The sequence below is a fragment of the Podarcis tiliguerta genome (assembly GCF_965153285.1).
Source record: "Podarcis tiliguerta genome assembly, chromosome: 7".
In the NCBI taxonomy this organism is placed as follows: domain Eukaryota; kingdom Metazoa; phylum Chordata; class Lepidosauria; order Squamata; family Lacertidae; genus Podarcis; species Podarcis tiliguerta.
Genome location: NC_139540.1, coordinates 23,614,902 through 23,636,586, shown reverse-complemented (window position 1 = coordinate 23,636,586; position 21,685 = coordinate 23,614,902). Strand labels below are relative to the sequence as shown.

Below are 21,685 nucleotides of genomic sequence, written 5' to 3'. Positions count from 1 at the left end.
TTGTTGAAATGAAAATAAGTACCAGACAAAACCTTTTTACATGTGCAGATATGGCTCTGCTCAACCTTTTTACAGGAGATAACACTAACTTGCCTTTCAAAGCCCTAATAAGTTCTCTTTCACTAGCGGCCAGGCTTGTACTAATGAGATACTGGGAGGGTGCTTCTTTGACAAATTGGTGTAATAAAGGATGGCAAATAGCACTTGAAGAAAAATGGACTAATAAATAAAATTAGCACAAGGTTTGAACCATAAAGACTCTTGAACTAGATTAGAACAGCTTTATTACATTCATGGCTAAAAATGGAGGACTCCCCATTATAAAAAAATTGTTTAGCATAAACTTTATATTACCTGCTCTACAAATGGTTGTCTGGGATAGGAACTTACTACCTTGGATGTCGTTTTTGATGTATTGCCAAAACTTCATCTTCTGCATCAGTATGGGGTATTTTATTGTATGTTTGTACAATGTTGTAATATGATGTCATAATTTAACAACACCATTTATGTATGTAAAAAAAAAAAAAAGACGCTATTTCAGGGATGATCGAATTGTAAAGCAAGAATGTTTGGAAGGCCACAGATTCCCCACCCCCAACCTATCGTTGACTAAAGTGAAAATGGGCCTGCTTTTTGAGAGCACTTCAGAAAAGGAACATTTCGTTCCCTGTTTTACTTCCTTTTTTAAAAAAAATGATGTTCCAAATTACCATTTCCCTGCTTTTACGTTTAGCTGTTAACTGGTATACAAATAAGCACCAACAATTCTGTTTTATACTAGGGGGGTGAAGAGAAAAGGCAACACAAATTATCTCTGAAAGAAAAATGTAGGCTCTCAAACTTCCAACATGTATACTGTTAAAATGTCACAGTATTCTCGATGGCAGATTGCATTTTTAATACAGGCAGTCTTGTGCAAAAAGGTATAATAGTTATCTGAAGGGAACAGGCACACCAAATAAACTATAAATCATCCACCTACTTCTACATGTTGCAATGTAATTTAACCACTAAAATCATCATAAAAACTTGATCAGACAATGTAATCACAGCTTCTTTCACTTTGCAGAATAGGCTTTTGGAATAGGTGCTTCTGACTTGATTTTGCTTCAAATTCAGGATAGAAAATTTGTTATACCTTCTAATGAGCTTCAGAAGTAGTTGTTGGGGGGTGGTTTTGAGGCCACACAAATTCCCTGCATATTGTAGCATGCAGTTCTACTGTGCAGTTACACCTAAGGAAATTATTCTCAAACAATACTTTAAAAACAGGGCAGTAACCCAAATTCATAAGCTTTAATAGCAACTGAGTGAGATCCAACAGAGCACAAGGTGGTGTCCACTCATCCAACACAGCTTCTTCTTACTCTCTGCCCCCACCCACCCACCTGCAGCTCCCTGCAGGCCCCAAAGGGGTGGGGCTAGAGGATTTCCGTTTGATGTTACCCATTGTGTGATAGAACTCATGATCACACCTGAACTCCACTATCAATTTCCCTCCTCCTCAAGTTGAATGGAATTGACTTTCTCACCAGTATGTTTTCCAAGTCATATTTTGGCTTTGTATTACCAAGCCTCTGCCTTTTGTAAGATGGGCAAACTAAGAATAGAGGAAATGTGTTATTTTTCTGATCATTATAGTCTCACTTTTTGCATAGGTCTATTTAAGGGACTTAAGCAAGGTAGCAGAACATTCCTATCCAGAGAGAAAATAAATATTTCTAATTTCCAGCCGCTATGTACAAATTACAAGGGATGGCTCTACTGGGCCCTACCTGTAGGCTCTGGTCTGAAGGCACAGTATATCACCTTGAGTTCTACTGAAGAAAAGGGTAACACATACATATGAGCTTCCCAGGAACATTTCATTGACTGTGGCAGATGTTGGAATAAATGTTGGAATAGATGTTTGATCTGATCCACCAAAGCCATTCCTATGTTTTTAGGCTGGGACATCCCCTTACTCAAGACAAGCCTTCACTTCCAGGGTTGTGTTATGAATTCAGAACCAAAATCAACTACCCAGTGATAGTCCATCCTTCTGGCTTGTCCAATGTGTCTGACAACTTTAGATAAATAAGGCTTTATTACAGAATACACAAAACAATGAGTACATCATTTTAAGCATTTTTCAAAAGAAAGTCCTTATGTCCAGTGTTGTTTTAGACTTTGTGCAAACTATTCAAGGTCTTTGTGACTGAAAATTATTACAGGGTAGGGTGGTTTTGTTCACAAGACTAGGCTAGATTCCTCTATTCAGCAGATATCTCCCTGATGAGTGGTTAGATAAATGACTGTGGAAGAAGTTTTAAATGGCTACAACACATTTTGTAAGATAATCCATCATGCATCCATATTGTGTTAGCAGCCTATAATTATGTTTTCCATTGTTAATCAAGTCAGTCTTATTCTGGGATCTGTTTTCATCAGCTTAATAAATAATCATGTTATTGAAACTAGTGTGTGTAAGAATAAAACTGCATTGTTGTACAAAGTAGTTAGTTGGCAAGCAAGATATATGTCTGGAAATGCAGTAGTCTCTTGTTCTTCTAAATGACTTGCCGATGTTGAACAACAAATTGGGACATAGGCAGCTGCCATATGCTGAGTCAGACCAATGGATCCATCTAGCTGAATATTGTGTAAATCAACAGTAGCCAACATGCCACTCTCCAGCTGTTGTTGGTATACAACTCCCATACAATCTTTCCACAAGGGGAGACATTGATGCTGAAATCCAGCATCGCCTGAGCTCTGCGAGTGCAGCTTTCTCCTGATTGAAGCACAAAGTGTTTGAGGACAGGGACATTCACAGGGAAACCAAAACACTTGTTTACAAAGCTATTGTACTTACCAACCTTACTGTATGCTTGTGAAACATGGACCATCTCCAACTCCTTGCAAGATTCCATCAATGGTGTCTCTGAAAATTTTTACATATCACTTGGGAAGACAGGCAAACTAATGCCAGTGTACTGGAAGAAGCAAAGATCAGTGTCAAAGCAATGATTCTTCCACATCAACTTCATTGGACTGGTCTTGTTGTTCAGCTGCCTGATGATCATCGTCCAAAGCAACTACACTATTCCAAACTTTAAAATGGAAAGCATAATGCTGGTGGACAACAAAAGAGGTTTAAAGGCTCTCTCAAGGCAAATCTTTAAAAATGTTGACAATTGGGAAACACTGGCCTGCAAGTGCTCCAATTGAAGAACAGCCTTCACCATATGTTTCATGGAATTTGAAGACACTCGAACTCAGGACGAAAGGGAGAAACATTCTAAATCCTCACCATGATCAACTCCTGACTGGAAAACTATGTCCCCACTGTGGAAGGACGTGTGGATCCAGAATTGGCCTCCACAGTCACTTACAGGCTCACTTCTAAGACCGTTTTCATGGAATCTTACTCGGCTACGTGTAATCACCAAAGAAGAAGACAACCACCATTATTCCTGATCATTGGCTGCAGCAGATGAGAGTTGGGAGTACAACAACATCTAGAGAGTACTCATAAGCTACTCCTGGGTATACTGACTGGTAGCAGTTTTTCAGGGATTCTGGCAAGAAACAGCCCTGCCCGGAGACTATGATGACTGAACCAGCAAATTTTTGCATGTGGAGTATGAACTCTACCTCTAAGCTATACTCTTCCCCTTGAACATGCATTTATTTTGCCCGTTCACTGTGTAATTTCCCTCTTTCAACTTTTTGTTTGAAGGGGTCTTTCAGCTCATGTATCTTTTCTACACAACATTCTTCAAAAATGTTGTGAAGTGTGTCCAAGAAATATCACAGCCTACTAAATGGCCAAGGGAGAATTTCTGGAAGCCTCAGATGGACATCTACCTCCAGGCTGATCTGTCCAGTACTTGGTATGGGATAAATGGACACCATAAGAGCAATTTCAGGGATAAATGGACACCATAAGAGCAATTTCTAGGCTACTAAAAAATAAGCCATACTCTGATTAATCTGGAAGAGAATTCTTAATCTGATTTTCAGAATAGCAGCTAAACAGGCCTTCCACTGATGTCTATTAGAGAAAACTTTTAATTCAAGCCTTAACAGTCAAGCAAATAAAGAAAACAGAGACAACAGAGTGTGTTAATTCCAAGACACACACACACAAACACACACATACATGAGTGGAAGACTGCTGAAGACTGTAGCCACAATCCTAAGCATAGTTACTCAAAAGTAAACCCCCTCAAAGTTCAGTAGGACATGATCTAGTAAGTGAGTTTAGAAATGCAACCTAGCAAAGCTAGAATGAATAGTATGACAAATTGAGGCATAGATGGAAAATAACTTTTATTCAAAATGTTTGGTAACAAACAATTTTTTTTCCAGAGTTTGGGGCAATTGTACTTTAAAACTTTTATATACAAGACAGGAAACAAACCATAAACCAAGCTGGGTTAAAATTTCACTAAGGTTAATAATAATCAACTCTACTAGATTTATTGCAAGTTTTAGTAAAATAAATACTTTACCAAATATGTATGTCTTCAGTGGAAATAAAAGTTAAGGACATTAATAGTATATGATTCAGTAAATATTAATAAATATGAACTAATAAAAGGCCAATTGCATATAAATTCTAACCCCAAATTCAGTTTGTAGCATATAGCTTGTTGTTTGATCCAATAAACAACTTTTCAAAGTTGCTATATTCATTTCTGTACATATACAATTCCAATGGCATGTTTTGTGTGCCACTTTGCAGTCTGATTTAAAGGTGTATTAACTGTAGTTTAGTTTAACAAAATAAAATAAAACTGAGAGATTCAATTCAGTTCCATCTTTCTGGAGGAAAAGGCTATTGTGAAACTGAGTGGTTGAGTGTGGACATATATATCCTCGCTTCATAAACTGTGATATATACACAAGCCCTATGCTTGCATATTCCATCTTCATATCTCCCATTCCTTCTTTGGTACACCATGATTAACCTGAGGAGTCTTCCATGAAACTCAGTCCCATTATTTCCAAACTGAGAATCTATAGTTAACTGGCTTGGAACAAGTCATGATCTGAAACCACAGTTTGTAGTTGATTTAACATACTGGCTTGTTCCAAGCCTGGAAATCATATGTTCTCAAACTGGACAGAGCAAGAAACTATGGTTAACTTCCTGGACTAATCAAGGAATGCTGAAAAGCGAGGAACAAAGGGGCAATATAAGGCAGGACTATGTTTGTTTATTATGCAGATCTTTGTACATTCAAAATGGGCCAGTATGTGAACATAGATTTTACAGATTCTTTGCATGTGTATTGACCTGCTCACTGGTTCTTTAATACTGTCTTTCCGGGTTACAATGTGCAACAGTAATCAAAGCAACATCAAGCGAGGAAGTCAGAGAATGTCCTATTGGTCAAAGTCAATTATGCATAAGGCACACCAGAGGAAGAAAAGGCTGATCTTTTTAGTAATTCACTTTGCTTAATTGAAAAAGGTGTGACTTATAAATTCATTAAAAACTTTAAGACTTTGGTGCTGCTCTGAAAAACTGATGGGGGCCTCTCTTGACACCCCTTGATATAATGATGCCGAGTAACAGAGGCACTCACCTTTTTAGTAAACCCAGTGGAGGACAAGTGACTTGCTGTTAGTGGCTGGCGGGGGTTCTCACTGAACTAAAGCAGAAGCAATAAATAGTGCTGCTATTTCAGTATGGAAAAGCCTTTCTCAGGGCAGAAGCACAATTGGACCCATGCATTCCATTCCCAATGCCCACAGCCTCCTAGCTTTTGTACGGCCATGCATTAGCTAGGATCTGCATCAAGGAATTATTCTTTACTGTAAATATATCTGTGCAGCTCTGCACTGTTCATCTCATACAGGATGTTGCAAACACATGCTAGCTGCTATTGTGGAGGATGATCATACTGCCAATGAAGCAGTGTGCATGATTCTTCTGTACTGTAGATTATTATAAAGCGTATAAAAAGAACGGTTCTGGAAGTCATGCCGTAATTACCTATAATTAACAACAAATCTGTATTTTATTTAACAAAAGGTTTTAGAAATCTGATTTACAACTAAATGACCAACTATACTTTCACAGAACATCACAACAACTCTGATGTGATGAAAAATAGTGGCATACCAGGAGCGCACATTTCCAATCAAGGTATCTATTCCAATCAAGGTTTGCAACCACAACTTTCCCCGCCTCCTTCACAAAAGCAATTCAGGGTTTGCAAGAGCATTTCAGGAGAATATAAATTATATTATATTATTTTAAGGACAGGTACACAGAGCATGTGCTAAGATCATACTCAGCTGAAACTTAAAGATATGGTCTCTCTCTCTCTCTGCTGATCAAGTCTTTTGATTGCTTAAAGGCTTTTCGGAATGTGTGCTGTATGGTTTGCACGGTACATATGGAGTATCTGGTGTAAAGCCCAGAAATATTTGCAGAATAATATCTACATAGTGGTCACTATTAAAATCTTTACCAGCACTGTGTACGAGTCATTGTCAATTATAGCAAATGTTCCGGGAGGTATAGAAACACTACAGCTACATTAATTGTTAGTCAGGGGGGAAAGTCAAGATGAAATAAACCTGTGATCAATATGAAAGTAATTGTACAATGACTTATGAAATGGATTGCACAGTTGTACAGAAGGAGCTTACTCTACTGATTGCAATAGGATACTTCTCCCCTACCATATATAAGCAGAAATCAAGGACTGAAAAAAGTAATAGCAACTTATTAAGAGGCAAACAGCCTGGTTTCCTGGCTGGCTAAGAAAAGCTCCTGCTGCCACAGGGAAAACTCTAGCTGCCATGGGACCTCACACATGTGGGTTACATGAGAAGTGCTTCTTCACACAGCCCATGGTTAAACTATGGAAATCGCCAGCTACAAGATGTGGTGATGCTACCACCTTAGATGGCTTCAAAAGGAGCTTTGACAAACTGATGGGAGGGTAAGGCTGTCAATGGCTACCAATCACGATGGCTAGATGCTGTCTCCAGGATCAGAGGCAGAGAAGCCAGTTGCAGCTGACCTTGCGTCCTCTTGTGGGTGTCTCATGGGCATCTGATTGGCCACTGAGAGAAACAGGATGTTGGACTAGGGCTCTACTTGCACTAAGCAAAACCCGTTGAGGTTGCACTGTTCCAAGAAAACCCCAGACAACAAGGCTGCAGTACCTGTGCTGGTAGCAAACCTGTTACTTTGCAAAAGCCAGATTGCCTAACAGTTACAGGAATTTTGCTGTGCTTTTTATCGTCACACACACACTGTTATGCAAGGCTACCTGTCTCTTAGGATACTGCATTTTTCTCGCAGTGGTACTTCCCTACAGAAAATGTATTTCCTATAAGAAAATACAACTGCAAATATGCAGTTAGGATATTTAAAAGGTACTGATATGCTCTGTCTCCTTAGGGGGGTTATTAAATTAGGATTCCTATTTATTGCTCACAATGCAGCAAGGTAATTAAGGCCACAAACCTATGACCACTTACATGGGAATAAGACCCACTGAACTCAATGGGACTTACTTCTGAGTAGACATGGATAGGATTGCGCTGTAAGACACATACTTGCCCACAGCTATTTCCTTTGCTTGAACAGCAAAATGCAAAATGCATTTTAAAACTCAGCAGTTGTTGTTTTTTTAATGGCTTTGGCATTTGTCGTGAAAAGCTGCCAAAAAGGAGAAATACTAAGGGGAGGAAGCCACCTGTGCATGCTTGTAGCTATGGACCAGAATAATTTTCTTTGGCTTTTCAATTAGTGTTTCTTAACGTATGTTTATAATAAAAATATTTCCAATACGAGGAGGAAAAAATGAGTGAGGGTATTGAAAAAATAAGAAAGGGTTCAAAATGGTCCATTCAGTGTAACAGTTTAAAAAAAAAAAACAAAAACTGTGGAACCAAGTAGAATATTAAAATAGAGTTTATAAATGAAAAGCAAAGGCAGGCAAAAATGTGAAACAAGAATGAGTGACCTGAATTTTTCCTGCATAATGTGGGGGGGGGGGGGGAGAGAGAGACAGAGAGAGAGAAAAAACTACCTAGGCACTTGTCCCTTATTTTGTAGGATCCTTTTCAACAAAAAGCGAAAGTGGCAAGCTTAGGGGGAAACCTGCTGGGGACGTTTCATATTCAAATCTTTGGGTGATGAATGGAAGTTGTTTAAGAGTGCATAAGTCCCATTCATATAAAAAAAAAATTGCACAGGAAAACCTTTTAGTGGATTGTGCCCTATGTCCCTATGTGAGCATTTTCTCTAGCACTGCCAGTGTTATCACTAACCCCCCCAAATCTCCACAGTGCTTAAAACGCATGAACTTCAAGCTCAAAGAAAAGAAGAAGCAAAAACAAAACCAGGAATCCCAAGTGTGCACTTACAAGCCAAGGAGAGCTAACACTCGAAACCTGAGCCTGATCTTAATATATAGCTGTAACTTTTGTTTAGAGTGTGGCCGCACACATACATTTTACTTACTCTATCACGGCTTCCACTATTAGTATCTGCAATCACTATTTATAGCTAAGAAGCACCAAGCATAAAAATAAATAAGATCACCTACGTGTACACAATAAATATGCTTTTAAATGGAGGAAAATATATTGCAACTTAAGGCCCTGCATTATTGTGCAATTAGGAGATAGTTTTAGGTCTTAACAGGAACTAGACACTACTCCTTATTGTACAACACACATCATTACTGCAACATAGCCAAGTAAAATATCAGGAAGTGGAATGTGAAATTTCTATTGTATTAAAACATAAAAATAGGACAGGGTTTTCATTCAGGCTGCCAAACATACAATGTGCCTTCTTTAAGGACTTCAGCTTAAGTTGTTGTGGAGCTCAAAGTCGCAAATTTTCAAGACTTGTAGTTATGTACAGTTTTCACCAGTGTCCACTTCGCTTTGCTGCATTATCTTGCAATGTAGGAAGATCAGAAGTTCTGTTGCCTTCGTTTTTTTGCATCCATAGCATCCAGAATCGGCTGCCTCTTGGCTGTGTATCTTTGACGAAGTTCTTCAATTTCTCGTTCCATCATTGGATCCAAAGCTTTTAACCTCATCTGCAGCTCTTCCAAACTCAGGTTTTTCAGCTATCCAGATAGGAAAACAAAAACAAAAGTCATAAAGCTTATTTAAAATAAGAGTAAGACTGAGCAATAAATAAAATAAGGGTAAGACTGAGCAATAGCTGTGCACAATGCAGCAAAATGCATAACAAAAAACCTAAAACTTGACAACATATGAGCATATGAGGTTCCCCTGTATCTTAGCTTGTTTTTAGCTCCAGTTTTCATATAGTTTAATGGTTAACAAACCATGAGTTAACCACAAGTTGTCCTACAGTAGATCAAACAAACCATGGCTTTTTTGCCATTTGGTTTGGTTTGCAGTTTCTCTCACCTCGAGCCTTTGTAGTTTCATGAGTATATGGCAGGGACATCCAACTCCCAAGAGACTGCGATCTACTCCCAGGGAGGGGGAAATGGCAGTGGGGGGGGGCAGGTCAAAGTTGTGAGCTTTTTTTAAGGGGGCACATCAAAGTTATTTACCGTTTGGGGGGTGCCGAATTTGCAGTCCTAATTTGATAATGGGAACACCGAATAATGCTCACCAAAAAAAGAGCAGGGCAGCAATTTTTGTGATTCTGCACGAATGAACGACACAGCAAGGGGGCAGGGCTGGAAATGAGCAGCGGTTGACCACGATCAACCAATATCACCCGGGGATCGACCTGTCGATCGCAGTCGACTGGTTGGACATCCCTGGTATATGGGATGGGGTGCTCAAACAAGGCATGGTTAAGTAAGGGTTTTGAGTTTACCCTAAATCTCAGTTGGAACAAACCAAGGTTTGTTAACCAACAACAAACCATGGTTTCATACTGTGGTTTGTTGATAGTGTACAAACAACAGTTCAGCTTCTGGGTTAGGTTCACATGCTATCTAAAAATTTGGGAGCTTGTCATGCCTAGTTTGGCCCTAAGGCAGCTCCGTATGTTAGGAGGCAGAAACTTCTAACTTTATTGTGATGCAAAAAGCAACTATTTACTCTTGCCTTACTCCTAATTTGTTTCCTATTATCTTTGTTAGCAGGGAATGGTCTACTCACTGCTATACAGAAACAGCAAGCTATTTTCAACATGCTCATATGGGCCTTCTGACAAAAATTCAGATCCTTCACTGGATCACTGTTGCACCTACTCAAGGCAAGTGGCCTTGGATGATCAACACTGCCTAAAAACAATGGTCTGGATTCAGAAAAAGGAGACTGTTAAAATCAACTTCCTTACTCTCAGGGCAGTAGTATATTAGCATTTTTGCAAAAGGAGTGTTTGATTAATTTCTCAGGAGCTATCCAAACATTAATAATAATGAGGGCTATTTACAAAGAAAATGGCTCATTTGCATGTCGGCTAGCTGCAGTGAACGATGAAGCTGGATTCTTGCCAGCAAGGGGGGGGTGCTTTAAGTGGGGGCTCCTCCACCTGTACTCGCAGGAAATAGTACAGTTTCAAAACGGGAAATGAACCCTGGGGTTCATATTTATTACATCATCCATCAGAGCTGCTGCTGTGTGTGCAGGCATACCAATCAGGTTTCACTGATGGTAAAATTTTGCCTATTTTATGGGAAACAAACCATCTAAAAGAATCAAGACAAAATCATACCATTATATGGGGGGGAAACAACAAAAGTTTGATTTTGTAGTAAATTCCCTGACATTTTGAACACATGGGCCTAAGAAAGAAGCAAATGAATAAAAGCATGGTATCTGAATCGACCTGGTTGTGAATCAATACTAAATTCAGTGTACTTTTCCATCATCAAAGTTGGACCTCTTTCCGTTGAGGATATAAATATTATCTTCAACCTTTACTTCTATTGTCATCTGCAGCATACAGATTCGCAAGAACCACGAGTGTTGGGCAAGCAAAATACCACGTGGTCCTGTAGTACAGCAATGTACACAAGAGTGCTTTAGGATTGGGTACAAGTACCCTACCCAGTAGATCTCGGAAATTTGCCACTGGCAGGCACTCCTGGCGAAATTCCAGAGATTCACCGTCTATGCCTACTACAATGAAAAGGGCCAAAACGAGCCGTGTCAGGGACATGTCAAGAGAGGAGGGGTAGCAACATGACAAGAACAACTGTAGTACACAATGATTAAAATATTTTAAAACAGAACAGCTAAAGTAATAACATTATGCAGAGGTTTGACAATAACGCTAGTTAGGACCCAGGGCAAAACTCATGTCCCCAAAGTCAGGGTGAACAAAAATGTTTTCAGTTGACACCTGAAACTTAGCAGCATGTAGAATAATACCCTTCCCCAGGGACTGCAGTACTGGTTTTAACCTCTGAGAAGGTCCTGTCTTTAGTCACCACATCATGGGCCACTCCTGTTGGTAGGAGCACATGTGGGACCTCCCCAGTCAATCACAAAGCACAGGCTGGGATGGTGATCGTTCAAGTTCTTGGATCCTGAGCCATGAAGGGCTTTGTGTACTAATACCTACACCATGAACACTGATCACAGACTGGGAGCCAGTGCAGTGTTTTAAGGATCAGTGTTATACAACCCCATTTAGCTGCTTTACTTAATAGTCAATAAGCGGCATTCGGCATAAGCTGCAACTTCTAGATATTCTTCAAGGGTTGCCCAACATAGAGGGCATTGCAGGAACTGAGCATAGGCATTCCTCACCACCAAGGACAGTTGTGTTTCCTTTTAAGAACCCCCAAGCTATGTATAACCTGTTCCTTCAGGGGAAGTAAAACACCACCCAGGATAGGCCATCTTCCTAATTCCTGGACATGAGAACCACCCACCCACATTAGGTAGATAGAAATAAAAAATAGCTAATGTTCACGCTGTCAACCATGATTTGTGCATACCTCATTTCAAAGGGCCAGTCAAAATATGTGCTTTGCCTCAATAGAATGTTTTTTGGCTTGATGTGCACATGTGTGTGTGCATACATGTGTGTGTACACCTGAAACAATGTTATTGTTAACAGGCACTCTCAGAAACGACAACCTTCCATGAATGAAGGATTGAGCAGAATGCACGAACAAATCGACTTTACTAAAGGCTCTCATGCAGAAAATGTACAAACATTTATTAAAACATTCAAGCTCATAGCTCATTCGCTTCCACTTTCCGTTTGCTATTAATTAAGTAAAAGCTACAAATAAAAACCCATAAAACCCTTGGTTCAGCTTGGGAAGGGTAAGCTAAAGCTATTGATTTGATTATTTTCGTCATGATTACTTAGGAAGGATTAAACAGAAACTCTGTTTCCTGCTGAACAAAACTCTCTGGCATCGAATACGCCATTGCTTCATCAGATAAAAACAATTTCCTGGTGAAGCTACTCTGTAGTCCAAAAATATCCTTTGTCTACAAAATTGAAAACACATATCATACTTTAATTATGTTGTTACACTAGAAAACAATTCTGGAATGCCAAAAAGTCCTTTGTTTTTGTAAAATATCAATTGAAACAATGAAATTGCTGTTGAGAATCTCCTAGGGCAATCAACTTCTGCTACAAGAAGAGAGTGTAGAAGCATTCTCTTCCTGTGAAGGCCGCGGGAATAGGAAAGTTCTTTAAATGACATTTTTATAGCTTTTTTAAAAACCCGACTAACCACAACAACTCACACAGACCCATGTATCTTTCCTAAATCAGACAACAGCACTTGGTGCTACCTATCCCAGCTATGAAACCATTTTCCCTTTCAATATTTTTCAGGACTGAAAGTCCACAATCCAATAATCCAGTGGCTGGGCAATGTAAACTACTGGCCAATGTGAAGAAAACAGCAAACACAGCACAGAGCAATGTTCAGTACTATTCTGTAAAAAGACATGTAAATCTTGCACATAGGCCTGCAAGGCTTTTGTGTACCTCCCATCAGAACTTTTTTTTGGTCTTATCTCCAGACAGCACACTAAATTTAGGCAGCGGTCTTCCCCCACATGCATGTTCTTTGGGTTACAGCGACCAAGTCCACCTAGTTAAGGTTCATCTCATTTTGCCTTCAATGGCAGTCCCTAGAAGATCATTATATTACATGCTTATTTGCTCCCCTTTTTCAAAATCTGCAGAAGAACAGACATTACTATTTTCTGGTTAAAATGGTCCGTGGCCTAAATAGGTAACTTCCCTTGATATAGCTGATGGCCGTTTCTGGTCTCTCTCCTGCTGCTATCTATCTATCTATCTATATATATATATATATATATATATAAGCACTTAAGAAGGGCCACTACTGTTTCTCCTTCTTCTGCATTAAAGGGTAGAGAAAGGGGAAATTACATACACATTCATTTGTCATTTGTTTCTGGAAGCTAACTAGTGTAGTTCATAATATTAATGCCGCACGTTTTGAAAGTAAATGCTAGCTGGGAAGAGACAGAATTGTGGAAATGAGTCATTTTCCTATTTGGAATCAGCAATATGTGTTTTCAAAAAACCCTCCAAAGCAACGCTTGTAGCATTCAAGTGCCAGGGAGGTGGGCAGAACCAAAACACAAGGGAAGCCAACATTTGAGTGAAAAGTGGCACAATGTGATGCACACAGATAGACTGTTTTGTTAACAGCAGCAATGGATTTATGAAATTAAACATGGAGCTCCACAGCCAAGAGCAGATTGTTAAAAATGACATTTAAAAAATGTTAGATTCCAAGTAGAGCAATATACCCCAACTCATCCTGACATGGTTTGAAAATTTCCCAAGATACTGCTCATGAAAAATTTACCCATCCCCAGTAATGCATTTTTTTCTTGTGATAACGAGCACAGGGTTCTAAAATTTAAAATGAACAGAATAATCCACAGTTGAGAGGTTGGCTGAATATTGTATTTAAGAATAGCACTGTGATCCCCATTTTCACCATCTATTTTGCATCTTGCAACAATCCTGCCTTCTATATGTAGCCCCTTCCAGCACAATGAGACAGTAGTTACTTACATGAAACAAACCAAGTTATGAATTAAATATTGCGTCTTATATGCAAACTATTTAAAGACATTTCCATGCCTGGAACCCCAATGGAAGAGTTGAATGATATTAAAATTACAATATACTTAACAGTAATAACCTTTGCTTATAAGCAGAAATCTCTTCATTATCTAAATGATCCAATTTGCCCTGCCTTCAAGAGCCAACTTGTTTCTTCTGCAAAACACTATTAGGAAGGTGATACCAACTAGCATCTCCCTGGTAGCCTCTAGCAGAGAAAGCACGTGAAGTTACATCAACACATTCTTAATTTATCTGCCATCTGCAAGCAACAGCCAATGAACTGGGAAGATGATAGGGAAATGCTGGAACATAATGATGTTTTTGTCATGATTTTATATTGATAGACATTACTAGGTAGATGTGGGATTTGGTAGTAGTCATGGCTAGCACAACATCCCATTAGGCCTTCATTTCATCCAACGCGGGTAGCGCTATGGTCTAAACCACAGAGCCTAGGGCTTGCCGATCAGAAGGACGCCGGTTCGAGTCCCCGCAACGGGGTGAGCTCCCGTTGCTCAGCCCCTCTGCTCCTGCCAACCTAGCAGTTCGAAAGCACGTCAAAGTGCAAGTAGATAAATAGGTACCGCTCTGGCGGGAAGGTAAACGGTGTTTCCGTGCGCTGCTCTGGGTCGCCAGAAGCGGCTTAGTCATGCTGGCCACATGACCGGAAGCTGTACGCTGGCTCCCTTGGCCAATAAAGCAAGATGAGCGCTGCAACCCCAGAGTCGGTCACGACTGGACCTAACAGTCAGGGGTCCCTTTACCTTTACCTCATCCTCAAAACTATCCTGAAAGGTATGTTAAGGCCAAGACACTAAGTGAGTTTCATGGCTGAACGGGGATTGGAACCCACAGTTCCCTTGTTCAGCACATAATGGTTGCCAAAGCTGCCATGTCTGAAAAACATTCAAAAACTTGAACAAATTATTCAAGTTTAGGACATTTGTCTAGGTAGTTAGAAAATGTGACAGTTGTATACCATCTCAGCAAATCAGAATAGTTTTCTACTTACCATCATAACTTTAGTCAAACAAAGCTGAAGTCATCCAGAATTCAGCTAGGATTGGGTTTTAAAGTTTTATATACAAGGTGGTTAGCATGGTCTCATAGGAAAAAAGGGGGGGGGCTGTATTAACTAGTCAGTGATAAATTAAGTAGACTCTGATTGGAGTTGTATACTATTTGCCTCTATTCATCCATGTTACAGCAAATTTCCAGGGAAAGAAAGCAAAAATAAATGAATAAATAGTGAGTTGAAGAGGCGGTTCACTCTTCCAGAGATTAGTAAAATGTACTGAAGAAAAATTGGTGCAACTCCTATTTTTGGATCAGCTTGGATCAGATCAGGAAATAAAATGTCCATATATATCTATATATCTATATTATTTTGAACCCACTTATGAATGTCTTGTTAAAGAATGTTCTTTAACTCTAGGGTGACATTTCTTTCTGGTCAGTTAGGCAGAAGGTTGGCTATTCACCCTTCCCAGCATGCAAACAAGTACTGAGGTCTTTTGCACTCCGTCTTTATTACAAAACTTTTGATAAATTTCTTCTTAAAATCTGAGTATGTCATACTTTCACTTCAAAGGAAGTAAGGCATTCTCTATGATATAAAACCTTTTGATTAGATGTGGCTAGTTATCAAGTAAGAAATCAGATCAATTTTGAGTTAGACAGCTATGAATCAAAGCAAAGCAGCTGCCATCTCCAGCAACACAAATACTGGTTAATTCTTGTCAATCCTACAACTTTTTGATTTGATTTATTCAGTCCCACCAGCATAAAGTTACTGGGAGGCAGAGCACAGAAATTGTTTGAACCTCTTTGTTTGCAGTCTTGAAACACACTTACTTGGAAGTAAGCCTCAGTGAATCCAGTGAGATTGATCTCTGAGTAACCATGCAGAGGATCACACTGGCAATCAATACACCAATTGTCACTGAGGAATTTCAAGATGCTTATGAATCTCCAAATAGTTTTTTAAATGTTGCTCGCTTATTGTTTAAAACAACAATGGCAGGAATGCACAGAAGCTCCAGTCCATTTCAGCAACATTCACAAATAATCGATGTTCTGATTTTAGATTAGATACTGTTATTAAATGGAAGACATGGAAGGCATCAGTTCACATTTCCAAAATAACTGGTGCTTAAATTTTTAAACAAAACAGACATTCACTAAGAAACAAATTATATAGACAGTGTTTTGTTTGCTTCAAACACAATTTCTTCCTAGCAACTGTTTAAATGAATCTCACAGATGCTACGGGCTTTATTAGAGGCCTTTGATTTAAAAAATATGGATAGCTAATACTGTATTTCTGAGTCATCTATTTCCCCATCTGCTAGTAATTCCAACAATGTGAACTATCAACATAACGACTAACAATAATTTTCTATGGCAATTGCAATGGTGGGTTGCCTGTAGCACTTTCTAAGATTTAACTAGTGCATGCCTCAGATTGTTTTGAGTTGTTAATAGATTCAAGTAACAGGCAGCCTTTTCTTTCTTTCCAAATCTCCATTCTAGTTCATTCCTTTGCTGCTTGTAAGAAGAATATGGTTTTATTTTATGGAGTTTAGTCCATCAAGGAGCTCATTTTATTAAAAACTGTGCTTGAAACAAGAAAAAGCAGGTTAAAGGTCAAGCAGTTTATTTCTTGATCTGAGGTCAAAAGCCTACAGCCAGAACCTGCTTACTTATAATGCCATTAGTCTCATCCAGCCAAGGACATTTCTACAAGAGTTCACACGATAACAGCTAACTGTGGCGGAGGTGACAGGGATAATGATGTAAATAAAAGCAAGGCGCTATTAGATCTTCTAAAAAGCAGTATGATCTAAAGATTTGCTGACAATAGGGAAGCACAGTACTAGCATTAACTACAGCTTCAACCCAGAAACACAGGCACCCCACAAAGAAGCCGCCCACACAATTCTGCCAGGATGTGTCCAAGTGGACCTATTCACCTGAAAGATGTTTAAGGCTGTCTATCTGCATTGATAACAACTATTTCCTGTTAGGAACTGATGGAAGGCTGACCTCTGTCAATGGTGCACAGTAGGGGCAAGGGATAAATTTAGTTAATCCTCATATATACAGTGGTACCTCGGGTTACAGACGCTTCAGGTTACAGACTCCGCTAACTCAGAAAAAGTACCTCGGGTTAAGAACTTTGCTTCAGGATAAGAACAGAAATCGGGCTCCGGCGGCAGCAGGAGACCCCATTAGCTAAAGTGGTACCTCATCTTAAGAACAGTTTCAGGTTAAGAACGGACCTCCGGAACGAATTAAGTTCTTAACCCGAGGTGCCACTGTAAGATTTACACTGATCTGTTACTTTCCTCAGTACCGTATATTGTGCATGGTTCCTAATCTGCTATCAGGAACTCCATCCAGCCTCAAGTGTTGGTTACAGATCTAGTATTGCAAACCCTGCACATTACTTTTTGGACCATGCATAGGGCACATCTTCCATGCATTCTAATATGTAAAATGGCTTTAACTGCAACCAGGAATGAAGCTGCAACTATGGCAGGAAAACCATGTGAATTCTGGAGGAGTGCAGTAAATTGGTGAGAAAAGCAAAGGTATTCGACTTCCAAGTGACTTCAAGATGAATTAGTAGAGCAAGTTGCTGCAATAAAAATATTTTCATTAGCAAATTGAGCATATTAATCTGCAAGCTAAATCAACATGAGTCTCTGTGATGGCCTTATTACAAAGGCCACCGATCCCAAAATCACATTATAATAGACATTGCTCTTTCTAAATCCTTCCCACGTTCAATAAATATACTGAGTAGTGTAAGATATTCAACTGGATTATATGAATCCTAATATAAATTAAGGCTAAGCTTTCAGTCCAAATCTATAGCAAAAAGAAGAGAGACTTGCCTAAGGCCACTTAATAAAGAGAGATTCAAATCAGTGATTTCTAGATTCACAGCTCAGTTAGCACACACTTAGGAGATTAATAGTTAGAAATAACTAAGCAAGCAAGCCTTGCATTATGGAGACTGTATTTCAATGCATCATCAAGTTAGCTTGCAGCTTGGCTCAGCATAAAGTTGTCACTGTATAATTTTCAAAATTATAGTTTACTACTATACTGTTATTTCTCCAAGTAGAAATTCAAGAGTTGTTAAGTTTCTCAAACATAAAATGGAGGGTTGTCAATAATATTACAGATCAACAGAGAAATAGTAATGCTTACGGAACGGAGTATTCTGAAATAGGTGGCTAAAATTCCTGTTCTATGTTGCATTTCTTAATACTGTTAAAGTTTGTTTGAAATTCCAGACCAGTTGCTACCTCAGCATTCAGCTGTCAACACCTGAAGTTGAGCTGAAAGCAAATAATTTTGTCTCAGATATGTTAAAAATGTCTAATAAGGCTTTCTTCAAAGAAAGCTTTAGGGCAGGGATGAGTCACCTTTTGCAGTCCAAGAGCATCATTCCCTCCTGGGTGACCTTCCAAAAGCCATGTGGTGGGCAGGGCCAGAGAAACAAAACGGGCAGAGAAACATGTAAATTTTGCTATTGTCAGCAGGTTAGTTTCCTCACACACTCATACAGCCCTCTCTATCCTCCATCCAGGAGTCCAGCAGAGAAACATGCCCAACTGGCATGTTTTCTCCCTCCTGGTTGGTCATTCAGGAGATTCAAAATCTTTCTCCACATTCTGAATGTGGAATAAGTGAACCAACAACCATAGATGAGCATTAGGTTACATCAGTGCTTTAGCTGTGAACAACAGAAGTTTGATTTTAAAAGCACAAAATGCTCATCTCCAAAAATGGATAAAAAAAATTGTTACAGTAAATCTACCTCATCCTAACTAGGAATGCTTGCTGGAGATCTCTCTCAAGTTCTTCTGAAAACTATTTGAATATACAAATGTATCTTAGTTACTATGACAAATCTTGACTTATAAGGAAGTAGGAAAAATCAGCACAGTTTAAAATCTGCCAATTTCAGAAGGGTCTAGGAAAACAAAACTTAATTTAGGCAATGTTATCTACATATTGTTTGTTAACTGCACTTTATACAGAAAGCCACTGGTGGTCCCTTAGAATATGATCTTCTGTAATAAATATTCCAGATGCCTACACAAGTCAGTCTACGACTCCTGGATCTTTTTAAGCACAAAAGATGAGGGAGAAGGATAGAGGGAAATGAACAGATGAGATGGAGGGTTGAGTACAGCAGCAAAGACAGTTAAATGGAAGGAGTAGGAAGGATGAAAGAAAGGCAAGGGATGAGATGAGAGGGGATGGTGAGCAGGCCAAGACATGGAGAGGACAGGAGTAATAGTGATGGTGACAAGTGTATGGACTCCATAAGCAGAACAGGGAACAAGCTAGTCAACTACAAAGCTAAGCTATGCTAGGGAATACAACATAGCTGCAAGCATTACACTTCAGTGGGACAAGGTCTATGGCTTCTGGTGACTTCTGTTTCTATCGTATCTTGTTGCATTTTTATTGACTTGATTATATGTTTTTAGATTATAGTCTTATTCTCTATTTTGTTCACCACCCAGAGAGCTCAGAGGCTGAAAGAATAATAAATAAACCCATTTTCCTTCAGAAAAAAAAGCTTATGGGTAGAGGGGAAATTCAAATCCAGATATGCAGTCATTGTGCACAGCCCAAGTTCATCCTCCAACTACCTAAGGAGCCCAATCTTTCTTTGGCCTCACTAATTTTCATGGGTGCCTACTTATAAATGACTCACTTGATGCTGATTTCCAAATGACTTCAGGATGGCAAAATGCCCCCAGTCCTGTACCTGGTATGCCTCTTCCCTTCCCAATTCTGTGCTGTTACATTCTCATCACACACTGGTATGTTACAAATCTTAATTGTGCCTATGGTCAGCAGAATGGCACCTATTAATCTTGGTGCACACTGCACATTTGATTGCTTATTTGGTATTTTAATGGACAACAAGAACAGAAGATGCATAAGGTGAAGAAAATGCTAAACTATGGTTTTGAATTAAGAATTAAAACTGTTGTTATAAAATAACCCCTCAACCACTTTATACAATAATTTCCATGGGACAAGGTAAGAAGGCACTGCTTGCAACTGTTGCTAAATGAAAACAATAGTATTTAACATTTTAGCACAATTCTTTCATTAAAATATAATATATGTTGGGATAGCCATTTACATATAGGGTTGTGGGGCAAGGGTTCCAAATCCAGAATTATAATACCATTATTATCTGTTATATTTGTCTCTGACTTAAACCCAAATGAGCAATCCATTCACAAGCTCTCATCAGCTGGCAATTGTGATGCTTTATTTAGAATTAATTCTTTGAACGCGGCATATTCTATCTGACAACTTATTCAATGAAGTACAAAATAACATCACTTTGTTTGATTAGCTCCTTTAGATTAAATTCTGTAGATACATTAGTTACTTGGAAGGATGGGGCAGGAATCATACTCAGCTGAAACAAATGTAATACAGGCAAAGCCAGTTTTTGTTTTTCTACATAAAAGCATGAATCGTAAGAATATAAAAATGAAGAGAACATAAATATCTTCATTTTCCTGTAGCATTATTGCTCATGAATTGATATACTGATAAAGTTATAAAGGTTTACTGCAAGTATATAAAACTGAACAGGAGGTAGGTTTGAGCCCTACCTAGATAACTGACTGCAACACCCCTCTCATATGCACCCAGTCATTTCATTCATTCTCTCTCTCTCTCTGTGTGTGTGTGTGTGTGTACACACACTATTCTTTCAAAATGATCGTGGATGTTTTAAAGGAAGAAGAAGAATAAATATTCCTCTCCTGCCACTTTTCGATCTTGCACAAAAGCAAGCAATTAGGGGTCTCCCAACTCAGGGACAGAATGCATTTCTCCCCAAGAAGCCACCAAAGCCACCATACAGCAAGTGATGGGGGGGGGGAATCATCAACATATACAGATTACTTGCAGCTAGGGATGAAAAAGAATTTGATTTGGTTGACACTTTTAAGCAATCTAATTCACGCCTCCCACACTCTTACATGGCTCAAAACATAATAATCTTTTGGATTTCACAGTTCTCTGAATTTTAGGATATAATGCTTAGCTCAAAAAAGTACCAAAATGCATATTTTAGGGTAAAATGTGTTTACAAATGCATATACTGAGATGAAATAAATATCTAAATAAGTATTTTGTATTAAAATAACATTTAAATGGGAATTTTGAATAGATTAATATGGAAATGGGATGGATAGGGCTTATGAATGTGAAATTGACATAGACAGGAAGGAGACTGACCTGTCCATCCCTAGCCTGATGATGAACTTAATGTGGACACAGCTCAGTGGATGACAAGGGGACAGTTTGTGGTTCCATCTCAGGCATATCAAGTCAAAAGGCTCTCAGGTAGCAGGCTAGGAAAGGTTTTGTCTGAGACCTTGAGAAGCCATTTATAGTTGGCCATTGCCCAATAGTCTGACTTGTTATTAGGCATTCATATGGCCTGCAGTGATGACTCTGCTAGCAAATGCCTTAGTTGGAGGTATTTAAGCAAAGGCTGGGGGGGGGGTCATCTGTATGAGATGCTGCAGTTCCAAGATTTCTGGACTGAGCAGAGGATTGGACTAGATCACTTCCATTGTCCCC

At 39.1% G+C, this 21,685-nt stretch overlaps 1 protein-coding gene across 1 annotated transcript in view; it reads right to left on the bottom strand.

Moving 5' to 3' along the window:
• Positions 1-4,300: 4,300 nt before the first annotated feature.
• Positions 4,301-21,685, bottom strand: part of STK3 (serine/threonine kinase 3) — a 113,249-nt gene continuing 95,864 nt past the window's right edge. The window contains exon 11 of the mRNA XM_083451215.1: positions 4,301-9,098. Within this exon, the coding sequence (XP_083307341.1) occupies positions 8,940-9,098 (159 nt within the window). The 3' untranslated portion in view covers positions 4,301-8,939. The remainder of the gene's footprint in view (positions 9,099-21,685) is intronic.